General features: G+C 39.2%; 1 protein-coding gene across 7 annotated transcripts in view; it reads right to left on the minus strand.

Annotated features, from left to right (window-relative positions):
• NIPBL (NIPBL cohesin loading factor) overlaps positions 1-13,185 on the minus strand; it is a 167,857-nt gene that overhangs the window by 24,734 nt on the left and 129,938 nt on the right. For all 7 annotated transcript variants that reach the window (XM_064140653.1, XM_064140658.1, XM_064140656.1 and 4 more), the window contains 6 exons: positions 12,546-12,626; positions 11,455-11,555; positions 9,689-9,827; positions 9,402-9,484; positions 8,262-8,394; positions 7,083-7,226 (listed from right to left, as the gene is read on the minus strand). In XM_064140653.1, coding sequence (XP_063996723.1) covers positions 7,083-7,226; positions 8,262-8,394; positions 9,402-9,484; positions 9,689-9,827; positions 11,455-11,555; positions 12,546-12,626 — 681 coding nt within the window. The remainder of the gene's footprint in view (positions 1-7,082; positions 7,227-8,261; positions 8,395-9,401; positions 9,485-9,688; positions 9,828-11,454; positions 11,556-12,545; positions 12,627-13,185) is intronic.

The following is a 13,185-nucleotide window of genomic DNA, read 5'->3' on the forward strand; positions in this document are numbered from 1 at the left end:
GGGCACATGCATGACTCACTGATAGGTTGGTGGAAATGGAAGTGGCTGAGAGTGGTCAGATGACAAGAGTGAAAACTAATGGATTAAATCCCTCACTGAAATGCTTATATACCAGTGCATGGAGCATAAGGAATAAGCAGGAGGAGTTTGAGATCTGTGTTAGTCTGCATGACTTTCATTGCTATCACTGAAACATGGTTGGACAGCTCCCATGACTGGAATGTTGTCATGGCTATGTACTATTCAGGACAGACCAACTAGGCAAGGAGGTGATTTTGCTTTTTATGTAAGAGAGCAACTGAAATGTGTTGAGTTCTATTCAAGGGGGAAGGCAGAACAGGTTGAAAGCTTGTAGGTGAGAATCAAGGGATGCAGAAAGACAGGTGAAACTGTTGAGGGTGTCTACTATAGACCACCAAATCAAGCAGAAGAGGTTGATGAAGCCTCCTACGGCTAGCTGGAGGTAGTCTCTAGAACACACTCATTGGTACTCATAGGTGACTTCAATGACCCTGGCCCATACAGCCAGACTCATTCAGTCCAAAAGGCTCTTGTAGTGTATTGGTGAGAAGGTAGTGGAGGAACTCACAAGGAGATGTGCACTGCTGGACATTATATTAACTCATAAAGAAGGATTGGTTGGGAACATTAAGATTGGGAACAGCCTTGGCACATGACATGGTGAAGTTTAGTACTGTACAGAGAAGAAGCAGGCAAATAAGTAGGATTACTACCCTAGACTTCTATAGGGCTAACTTTGTACTTTTCAGAGATCTACCTGCAGGAATCCCATGGGCTAAGGCTCTAGAGGGTAAAGGAGCCCAAGAAAGTTGGTCAACTTTTAAATGCCACTTCCTCCAAGCCCAAGGGCAACAAGGAAGGCCAAAGCCCTCTTGGAACTAAAAGGAAGTAAAAGTGCGCAAGAAGGTCTTCTTCAAATATATTAGCAGTAAAAGGAAGAACAGAGAAAGTGTGAACCTACTGCTGAATGAGAAGGCAGCCCTGATAACTGAGGATGCAGACAAAGCAGAGTTGCTAAGTATCTTCTTTGCTTCAGTCTTTACTCCCAAGACTGAACTCTCCTCTGAGCTCCAGCCCCTAGATGAAGGAAAGGAAACCTGGAGAAGGGATGACTCTCCACTAGTCATTGAAGACTGGGTTACGGATCAGCTATGAAAACTGAATATTCACAAGTCCCTGGGCCCTGATGAAATACACCCAAAAATGTTGAGAAAACTGCCTCATGTTGTTGCTCTGCCACTCTCCATCATTTTTACAAAACCATAGCAAATATGAGAGGAGTCTGAGGACTGGAGGAGAGCCAATGTCACTCCAGTCTTCAAAAAAGGAAAGAAAGAAGTTTCAGATAACTATAGACCAGTCAGCCTCACTTCCATCTCTGGAAAAACGATAGAGTGGCTCATTCCGGAAGTTATCTCAGCACTTGAAGAAAAGAAGATTATCAGTAGTAGTCAGCATGGATTTACCAAGGAGAAATCTTCCTTGGCTAATCTGATAGCATTCTATGATGCTGGAACCAAATGGGTAGATGCAGGGAGACCAGTGGATGTAGTCTGCCTTGGCCTTAGCAAGGCTTTTGACACTGTCTCCCATAACATCCTTGTGAGCAAGCTCAGGGTGTATGGTATAGAAGAGCAGGCAGTTAGATAGATTAGGGACTGGTTACACAACAGAGTGCAAAGAGTGGTGATCAATGGTGCCAAGTCCTGTTTGAGAGCTGTAACTAAAGTCCTGTTGGAGAGCTGTAACTAGTGGAGTCTGACTTCATCAGTTACACTGATGAGGGGAGAGACAGACAGACAGATAGAGTTTGTTCAGCAAATCTGGTGATGATACCAAACTGGGAGGCTTGCCTGAGGCACCTGGAGGCTATGAGGCTATTCAGTGACACTGGGACAGACTGAGAATTGGGCAGAGAGGAATTTGATGAGGTTCAACAAGGGCAAGTACAGAGTCCTGCACCTGGCCGGGAATAATAAACTGCACCAGTACAGGTTGAGAAGTGATCTGCTGGAAAGCAGCCCTGTGAAGAAGGACCTGGAAGTCCTGGTGGACAGGAAGCTATCCATGGGGCAGCAATGTGCCCTTGTGGCCAAGAAGGCCAACAGGGTCTTGGGGTGTATTAGGAAAAGTGTGTCCAGCAGATTGAGGGACGTGGTGCCATGGTCTAGCCTTGAGCAATGTGGTAAAGGGTTGGACTTGATGATCTATGAGGTCTCTTCCAACCTTGGTGATACTGTGATACTGTTCTCCTCCCTCTATGCTCTGCCCTATTGAAACCTCACCTGATACTGTGTTCAGTTTTGGACCACCCAATTCAGGAGGGACAGGGACCTTCTAGAAAAAGTCCAACAGAGGGCTACAAAGATGATGAAGGACTGGAGCACTGCCCTGTGAGGACAGGCTGAGGGACCTGGGGGGGGGTTTGGTCTGGTGAAGACTGAGAGGTGATCAAATAAATGTTTATAAACATCTGACAGCTAGGGGTCGAGAGGGAAGGGACAGGCTCTTCTCAGCTGCGCCCTGTGATAGGACATGGGGTAATGGATATAAACTACAGCACAGGAAGTTCCAGCTCAGCATGAGGAAGAACTGTTTTACTGTATGGGTGGCAGAGCACTGGAACAGGCTGCTCAGAAAGACTGTGGAGTCTCCCTTCTGTAGAGAGTTTCAAGAACCCGTCTGGATGCATTCCTGTATGACCTGTGCTAGATTCTATGGTCCTGCTCGGGTAGGAGGGCTGGACTCTAAGATCTATGGAGATCCTTTCCAACCTCTAACATCCTGTGATCCCGTGGTACCTGAACAATCTGGAGAAGTGGGTCCATGTGAACTTCATGAGGTTCAGCAAGGCCAGGTTCAAGGTTCTGGATGAAAGATGAAGAGACTGACAGTAGCCCTGTGGAAAATGACTTGGGTGTACTACTGGATGAAAAGCAGGACATGAGCTAGCAATGTGTGTTTACGTTCCAAAAAGCCAAATGTACTCAGGGCTGCATGAAAAGAAGAATAGCCAGCAGGTCAAGGAAGGCGATTCTGCTCCTCTACTCCACCCACTTGCATGAAACCCCGCCTGAAGCACCAGATCCAGCTTTGCAGTCCTCAACACAGAAATGCCATGGATCTATTTGCATAGGTCCAGAGAAGGGCCACGAAGATACAATGGAACATCTCTAAGAGTACATAGAGAGTTGGGCTTGGTCACCCTGAAGAAAAGGAAGATTTGGGGAGATCTTACTGTGGCCTTTCCATACTCAAAGTAGGTCTATAATAAAAGATGGGGATGGACTTCTTCTTAGAAGGACCTGTTGCAACAGGACAAGAGGCAATGGTTTAAAACTAGAGAAGGGAAGATTCCGAGTAGACATGTAGAAGAATTTTTTTGCAATAAGGGCAATGAAAGGCTGTAACAGGTTGTCCAGAAAGGTGGTGATACCTCAACCCATAAACCACCTGTTTTACCTTAGATTTTACCAAAATACAAACGTCCTTTCAGTTGATGATGTTAGAGAAGAAAAAAAGATGGGGTGGGTGGTTGTGGGTTTTTTTTTCCCACCCCCCAAAATTACTGAATTCTAGATTTCAAATTGTGTCTATGACAATATTGATGCAGGTTTACAGAAATATTTGTCACCCTAATGTACATGCAAATTGTGATTCCAAATTCTGGCCTTCAACCCGTGTTAAATACTGCAGATACAAATGGATAAATTCAAGGATTGCTGGTCAAATGTTAACTGCCTATTTTCTAACAAGTAAAAAACTCAAACAAAGAGAAATTGTGAAGTTCACAACTAACTGTATTTCATATTGATAATAAAAGTAGAAGAATAATTTCTGGCTTAAAACTGTTCAGCTACAAAATATCTTTATCAATAAAACTTGCCACTTCATAACTTCTGCATGAACAGCACAGACTGAGAATCTTATCACAAATACAGTACATACTACAGCTTGCCAACATCAGCAAGCAGAGACAGAGTTACAAGTCAAGACCATCAGTGTATCAAGAGATATACAAACAAAAAGCATGCAGAAGTGTTCATTTTAACTTGACAATCTATGACAGATTTCTGTGAAAAAAATCTACTCTTTAAAAATGTCCAAACATAATAGAGTTTCTCCTTGATCTAATTCTATGGGTCATGAGTCTAAACCACAGTAGAATTACAACCCTTCATCAATCATTTTGGGAATATCCTGGTAATTATAGGAGACCACAGAAGGAAATATCCATAGGGTTTAAGTATTAACTCCAGAGTAAAGAAGAATCTGTAAAAGTAATTTCTGAATGGAAATAGTATTTTAAGATTCTGATGATGATAACTGAGTATGTCTATCAATGGATTTTCTTGTTTTCTTGCCATTAAAACAGCAAAGTGAGGCTTAGCTGTCATGTATGCATTTACAAAGTTTTTTTTGTTCTTTTGTTACAAATAATTTATAAATAATACACTGCCTACCCTGACTGATGGTACTGTATAGCACAGACCTTCCATAGTGTTGCAGTGGTACTGTCTACTATCACTGATGTTACACTTCCTAAGCAACTGAAGAAATGCTTTTTGCACTCAGTTGCCCGCAGCAATTTTATTTTTTACAGATGCCAATGCCTAGTTACTGCCTGATGCTGTAAAAATCCCAAATCATATGGAAACATTCAGGTCACACTCAGGTGTGTGTATATCACAGTATCACACAGTATCACCAAAGTTGGAAGAGACCTCACAGATCATCAAGTCCAACCCTTTACCACAGAGCTCAAGGCTAGACCATGGCACCAAGTGCCACGTCCAATCCTGCCTTGAACAGCTCCAGGGACGGCGACTCCACCACCTCCCCGGGCAGCCCATTCCAGTGTCCAATGACTCTCTCAGTGAAGAACTTTCTCCTCACCTCCAGCCTAAATCTCCCCTGGCGCAGCCTGAGGCTGTGTCCTCTCGTTCTGGTGCTGGCCACCTGAGAGAAGAGAGCAACCTCCTCCTGGCCACAACCACCCCTCAGGTAGTTGTAGACAGCAATAAGGTCTCCCCTGAGCCTCCTCTTCTCCAGGCTAACCAATCCCAGCTCCCTCAGCCTCTCCTCATAGGGCTGTGCTCAAGGCCTCTCCCCAGCCTCGTCGCCCTTCTCTGGACACACTCAAGCATCTCAATGTCCCTCCTAAAATTAAGACATCACTCAAGATGTGGTCTAACCAGTGCAGAGTACAGGGACAGAATGACATCCCTGCTTCTGCTGACCACACCATTCTTGATGCAGGCCAGGATGCCACTGGCTCTCTTGGCCACCTGGGCACACTGCTGGCTCATGTTCAGGTGGGTATCAATCAGCACCCCCAGATCCCTTTCTGTTTGGCTGCTCTTCAGCCACTCTGACCCCAGCCTGTATCTCTGCATGGGGTTGTTGTGGCCAAAGTGCAGCACCCTGCACTTGGAGCTATTGAACCCCATCCCATTGGACTCTGCCCATCTGTGCAGGCAGTCAAGGTCCCACTGCAGAGCCCTTCTGTCCTCCAACCCAGTCACATCTGCCCCCAGCTTAGTGTCATCTGCAAACTTGCTGATGATGTTAAAAGATGTTAAAGAGGATGGGGCCCAGCACTGATCCCTGAGGGACACCACTAGTGACAGCCACCAGCTGGATGTGGCACCATTCACCACCATTCTCTGGGCTTGGCCCTCCAGCCAGTTCCTAACTCAGCACAGAGTGTTGCCATCCAAGCCATGGGCTGACAGCTTAGCCAGCAGTTTGCTATATGGGACAGTGTCAAAGGCCTTGCTGAAGTCCAGATAGACCACATCCACAGGCCTCCCCACATCCACCAAGCGGGTCACCTGATTATAGAAGGTGTATATATATCTCCCTTCAGAGTATCTTTCAAGGCACTACAACTTTTATAGATAAGGAAAGAGAAAATTATTCTATATTGGAATAAGAATTCTTAATGTAGAATCAACAGAATCACTGCCAACAGAGGACAGTGACAACCTCTTAGTATACAGAATTATAAACTATATTGAATCATGGACATAGAAGTTTGATGTTCTATATTTTATTCTTTTTGGCAAAAGTTATTATAAGTATCAACCTCAAAAAGGACTAGATGAATTTTGATTCTTCATTTGCATGCCTGTAAATTGCAGAATTCTTTCTTTCAACATAAATCCTTTACAGTAATTATAAAGTACATGTAATAGATCTGTAGTCTTTTTATGCAACTGCAAGGGAAATGAACTTGAAGTAACTACTCAACTTCAGATCATGATGATAACAAGTTAGGAGTTCAGAAAGAAATGTGTAGTGTCCACAAGAAATGGGTAAGTCCACATTTTTACAAGGACACTTAAGATCTGGGATTTTCTCATTACACTATGTGCTGTATATATGCCAAATGCATACACTGCTTTAATATTAGTTGCCATCTTTGAAGACTGGGAGAAGCACTAGCAGAAATGCAAACATGCACTCAATAAAGACAGATATGTGCAAGCCCAGTCTGAAAAGCAAAAAAAAGAAAAGAAGGTGGTGACCAATGGCAGCTACATCCCATAAAAGCTCACACAGAATCATAAAATCAACCAGGCTCAAGAGACGTCCAAGCTCATCCAGTCCAACCTATCACCCAGCACTATTCAGTCAACTAGACCATGTCACTAAGTGCTTCATCAAATCTTTTCCTGAACACCTCCAGAGATGGTGACTCCTTAAAGGCCTGACTATGAGTGTCAGAAGTTCAATTACCACTTTGTCATAGCAAATGCATATATGTATGTATTTTTAGGCCTCTTAAGACATAATTCACCTGTTTCTCCATTATTTCCTCTCTATATTGTCACAAGAAAACTGGCTTAACCACTGTAATTAATCACTTCATATGATCACTACTTAGATGGTTGAAGGAAGATATCAGGTAACAAATGTCATACTTACAAATTGAGTACATCTGATTCAGAAATTTGAACAATGAAGACTAATTCTCCATTTTTTAAAACACCTTCAAAGTTTTCAAGTATTTGAATGGATAACACCTCAATTCCTCTCTCAAAGTGTCTCTCACAAACCTGTTTGAGGATTCTGGCTATAGATCCTTGATCCATTTTGCTAGTGACTGCATCCTTCCTCAGTCTGGCAGCTACAGTTCCAAGATAGTCAAGTGATGCCACTCTTAATGCCATTTCTGTGGATTTGTTACTGAACTGGTGAACCTAAGAAAAACACAGCAAGCTGTTAAAACCAAGTATTTATTTATGCAACAGATTCCTCTCCAAGAGATTGCTTAGCTTTATTAAGAATTCCATCTAGCTTCCATGCTACATAAAATTATTTATTTACTACTACATCAGACACTATACATCAATGTTACTTCCTTTAATGAGTCTCCCTCTCCACAAATATGTCACTTGGAGCTTAAAAAGAAATAATTAAATTTCATAAAATAAATGGGACAGCTAACACAGCAGATACTCTTTGCAACAGTATAGTTCTTAAGCAGCTTACTACAACTTCATTATTTGTGCAAGTATAAAGAATGAACTCAAATTACTGTGTAACGTTGAACAAAAATGCTCAAAAACTACAGCAACAAAAATAGTCACATTCTGTAAAATTTAAGTAAATGCTACTATTGATGAAAAAAACAAACCACTTCATTGTCTTCAGATTCTATGTTAAAGGAATAGTCCAGAGAAGATACTTAACATGAGTAATTACAGCTATTATTCTGCCTTTATTCCAAATGAGTATGTACACCTGTAAGATCTTCCTGGAACAGGCTGTCCTACAGAGGGGTGGTAAAAGGCCCATTTCTGGCCACATGTTGGATGGATCTTTGAGTAACTGTGCCTAGTTGAAGACATCCCCTACTAACTGCAGGGAAGTTGGACTAGATGGCCTTTAACAATCCATTCCATGCCAAAGCATTCTGTGATCCTATGACTTTTCCCAGTTGAAAATGTTGTGAAATAGTGGAAATGGACTTCCATGAGAAATTGTATACCATTATGACCCTTAATATTAAAGATAAATATCAATGATCTTCTAACCCAAATTTTATTATCTGTGTGTTATGTCGTAGTAATGCTAAATTTTCTTACATGTACTCATGTAAGAAAATCTGTAAATGATGCATGTGTCAGCAATCAAGAAGCATCACTTTACTGGTTTCAGCTGAAAGAAACAAGCCTCCACTGTAATAATAAATAAATAAATAAATAGAATAGTTAAACCCCACAGTGCCTTACCAGTAGCCTTCCTAATAAGCTAAGTAGCAATTCTGCAGCTGGCCATTCTGGTTTATTGACTGTAGAAAGAAGATCTTGAATGAAATTCTCAAACAGTGGCCTATAATCTTCTTCCCCTTGTTTACTGCCACATCTATTTTAACAGATAAAAACAAAACATTTTGTAAGTGAATTTAAGAGGCATTTAAGCTTTTCTTCTGACATAAAGGAAATAATCCTATGTTTAACTAGAAAACTACTTTTATATAATTCTAAAAAACTCTGAAATATTAGCAGAAAATTTGGTTTATTTATTTACAAATAAATAGTTTAAACACTTATCATCCCAAAGTGCACTGCCATTAATGCAGCTGATCTATGATGGTAGAATTTTGTTCCTAAGATTTTTTGTTTATCACATTAAGTTAAAATCTGCATTATCTTGGATGGACAAAGCAGTTAAAATTGTAAAGCTCAGGCTAAAGCAGGGTTTTGTAGGAACTGTAAGCTTAGTGTGATTTATCTGACAGTGATAAGGTATTTTGGTATTAGGCTCCACAAAGGTTAAAAACAGAATGCAACAGAATGAAAAGATAACATAATTGATAGTGTTTCACTTATATGTGGGACACCTAGCTTTAATGATATGGGAACTATGCAAAGGGATTGCTATTAAACAACCTTTCAGTTCACAGTAGAAATTACTGGAATAAAACACTTGCATTTATTCTTAGAAATTCTTTGGCTGTTCAGTTCTGCTTTTTTCCTTCCCTCTCCACTTCTGTTGAGCTACTGACATTTCTAATTTGAGTGAAATAAAAGTAATTTTGAGTTTTTTTATATCTTTGCCACTCTGCCCACTGAATAAATATGTTTTCACTTAAATATGACTTAGTCTTCTCTTTCAGGCTTCGGATGACTAACAGACCCTCATGAACTAACAAACAGATTCTTCAATGTATAAAGAACACTTAGCAGAATTTCTGTTCCATAAAAATTTTTGTCCAGATGAGTAGTTCTCTTCGGGATCTATAAAGTGGACTGTTTTACATAACTTTATGAGTTATTTAGAACTGCAAGTGGTTAAGTTTGTCTTAAAGTATGACAAACTACATTTAGAGTTAGCTTCATCAATATGTAAATGAATGCAACAGTACTCACTTCTTAAGGAAAATAGAAAGGAAGTTTTGTGCTGTTCTCATGGCTGTTTCATATGAGTTAGTAATAAGCACATCTTGATCCACCTAAAAATAACAAAGATATGTCTATTATTTAATATATGCAGAAATACAATTTCCGTATCAGTATTTGTCCTGCATCAAGTAACTGAAGTAGATATAAAATGACAATGTTTGATTACTAAAGAACTCTAAGAGAGTATATCTACTAATACACAAAGTCATTCCTGCACACCTGGATTAAAAAAAAAAACAACAAATCATACTTACTTTCTTGTTTGATTCTTCCTCTGAATTAGCATCTTTTTCTGCTGATGGTAAGTGCACCACACACTGAATAAGTTGCAGAACTAGTGCTGTTACCATCTGAATATACATAGGCTCTCCATCTGTGTCGCTGCTGTTTAACCTGATAGTAAGACAGAATTAACACTAAAATAAAAAAAACCAAACAAACCAACAACAACCAACTCAAAAAACCCCCTACCTTTCTAAAATGATCATCACACCTAAAAATCTGTGTTCTAGACATTTATGTAATTTGCTTCTCTCTTACACAGTATAAAATTTGGTCTTAAAAAACCAGTAAGTATCAGAAATTAACTGAAACTCCCCACAATTGCTCTATCAGAGTATCTGTGAAATCCATCAACCAAAAAATATCTACAGGAATATTTAATAAACAAGCATCCTCATACTAAGACACTAATAGACTTATATAGTGGTGGATCCATTTCCAGTACAGAACAACAGAAAAAAAATACACCAAATTTTTTATCCTAACAATCTATTACTTACATATTATTCAATGTATGTGAAACATGCAAGACTTTTAAACAAGAGAAAATAGCAACCTGGACTGACTTCTACACAACTTACATCTATGGTAATTTGAGATAACATAGCAGACTGTGAACTGCAGCATGCAAATATCTTTAAATGTGTCGTGTGTTTTTAAGAGGGTAAGACCACTATGAATACACTCTGTATTTCTCCCATGATGTAACCCGAGAAACAGTATGACCTTTATGACCCATACATACATCAACACCAGCTACTGCTACCTTTCACATCATCATTCCCTGACAGCATTCTTCCCAAATTATCAAAATGGTAACTGTGCACAAAATCAATTGTAATTCTTATCTTTATGAAGCTATTTTTTATTGCTTTTAGGGAGAAAATATTTTTGTATCTAATTTTATATAAAATGTATCCTTCAGGACGGTAGCTACAGTTAGAGACAGTCCTTTAAGAAACTAGAGATAGAACTCTACAGACAAATAGTGCAGTCATTGTGGTGTTGACATAGCGACTTCCTCCTGGTACAGGTCCCAATTCAGAGAGTGCATCATTTATGCCACTTCCCTGTTTGCTGGATCTGCCTGATGTTTGTAATCAAAACAATAGGAAATAGCAGAAACAAGCACTTATGCTAACATTAGCATTGCTGAATTCAGCTTTGAAGTTCCAGTGTATTTTTTTCCTGGATATGTCCTGTTCACCCACCCTGCATCACACAAAATACTTGCCAATTTGTCTGTCTCTGAGGACAAGACGTATGGAAGCAAGGAACAAAACAATGCTAATAACAAATATTTTGGAATAACATAAAGCATTCCAGTCTCATTTTTAACTGAAATCTGGTTCCTATCAGATTCTTTTTCAGATTGAACCAGGGCTGATACAATTATTCTGAAGATGCATTGAAATCTGTCTGAAGTGCTTTAAAGGGCAGCTAATAAAGAGAATGGAATAGTTCCTAAATGAAATTCATTTAAAGTGATACTGGATGGATTTCCTTCTATTATTTTTATAAGCAGGCACAAATATAATGGTCTAAGAAACAGTGATTATTACAAGACATTTGTTAAGTAATTCTGCTGTCATTATTTTGAAGTACCAACTTCTAATAAAGCTCAGCTTGTCAAGTTGCAGATTCTTACACAAATAGTTAATACTGAAGCCCCAAATCCTACACCTACAGATCTGTAGATGATAATGCCAACAAGTTATTAATCTATGTTAGAAATTACCTGAAATTTCTCAAACTCCTCTTGCTAGTTGGTAGTCTTGCAAGGGAAGTGAATATTTCTTCTAATATTAGCTGTCTATGCTTTTCATACCTGGAGAATACCTATTTAACAGTTATGAGATTGTCAGAAAATTATTGTTACATAAAATATCACTTGGTAAATGTATATTTTTTAAAATTATGTATAGAAACACACACTTCACATGGCATTTAAATTATAGTAAACACAGACCTTGTTTTTAATGCATTGTTTTTCCAAAGAAAGTGTTTCTTTACAAAATACAAACTTTTTCAGACACATGTCTTTTAAAATCTTCAAATTACAACTGTGCAATAGATTTTAAAAATAGCTTATGTTTTAAGTTTTCTGCTAATGGTAGAATGCACTCTATAAGAAAGTCAAACTAAGCTTTCAGAATCCAACAGCACGGAGGAAAACTGTGGTAACAAATTACATGCTGTCGAGCACACTTGAGACATCAGCTTTTATTTAATGACTTAAGCTTTAATAGTTGCCCGATATGATGTTAGGTCAGTTTAGATGGTCAAGACTGTAGAATTTGCCTCTGCTTTTACTTAGGCAGGTCCTTAAAGATGGAAAATTTCCACTTGAATAAATACATCTGAGTTGTGCTTGGTTTTTCCTGAAATAATACTTCATCTATGCTTTTAATTTTTCACACAACCACCTCTTCTATTACCTTAAAAGTATACTAGTAGGCCTATATCTTACTCCACCCCATAAACTCAAATCTTGCAGTAGGAAATGAGGAAAAGCACCTTGCTAAGATTTATTAAGACAAAAAAGGACAGTTAAGAGGAAAGAGGTTGTGGTTGTAGTTTAAACTACATAACCACGACTAAGAAATTTCTTGCTTACGTAGGATCTTTGTACCTACAGAGCACTCTGCAAATAGGGGCAGCTCAGGGAGATTCAATACTGTTCCTAGGTTGCAATATCAAATTAAAACCATGGAAGAATAAAGTTAGTTTGAAATTTTCATTCTTTACCAAGGAAAATTGAGTATATGCAATAGGCTCTACACTCTCAGAAGTACAGGAACACAAAACTGCAAATTAAGAAGTACTTACTGCAGTCACTAATTTGATGGCACATAACTGTAGCTCACTGACATTTTCTACAAAGAAAGGCGTTATCCCCATAGATGATACCTATAAATGGAAATAATTTAAGTATATTTGACTAACAAACTGCTATTTATGCAGTTTCACAAGTAGATTATTCATTCGGCAGGTGAAATATCCAACAAGACCTATTACTTCATATTATTTGCATATAAAGTTATTAAAGAATATTGAGGATTAAGTACTGTGAGGAGTGGCTGAGACTGCTTAGCCAAGAGAAAAGTAGGCTGATGGGAGACCTTATTGTGCTCTACAACTACCTGTAAGAAGGCTGTAGCAAAGTTGTTGTTGGTCTCTTCTTCCACAAGATAGGACAAGAGAAAACAGCCTCGAGTTGTGCTATAGGAGGTTGAGGTCAGATACTAGGAAATACTTATTCACAAAAAGGTTTGTAAGTACTGCAACAGACTGCCCAGGGAAGCTGAGAAGTGGTGGAGTCACCAACCCTGGAGGTACTTCAGAGACAGGAAGATGTGGTACTTAGGGACACAGTTCAGTGGTCGCTTAGCAGGGTTAAATTTATGGATGTACTCCATGATACTAAGTTTTTTTTCTCCTACTAATTTTATGACTTTATATTTCAATA

The sequence above is a fragment of the Pogoniulus pusillus genome, chromosome Z (assembly GCF_015220805.1).
Source record: "Pogoniulus pusillus isolate bPogPus1 chromosome Z, bPogPus1.pri, whole genome shotgun sequence".
NCBI lineage: Eukaryota > Metazoa > Chordata > Aves > Piciformes > Lybiidae > Pogoniulus > Pogoniulus pusillus.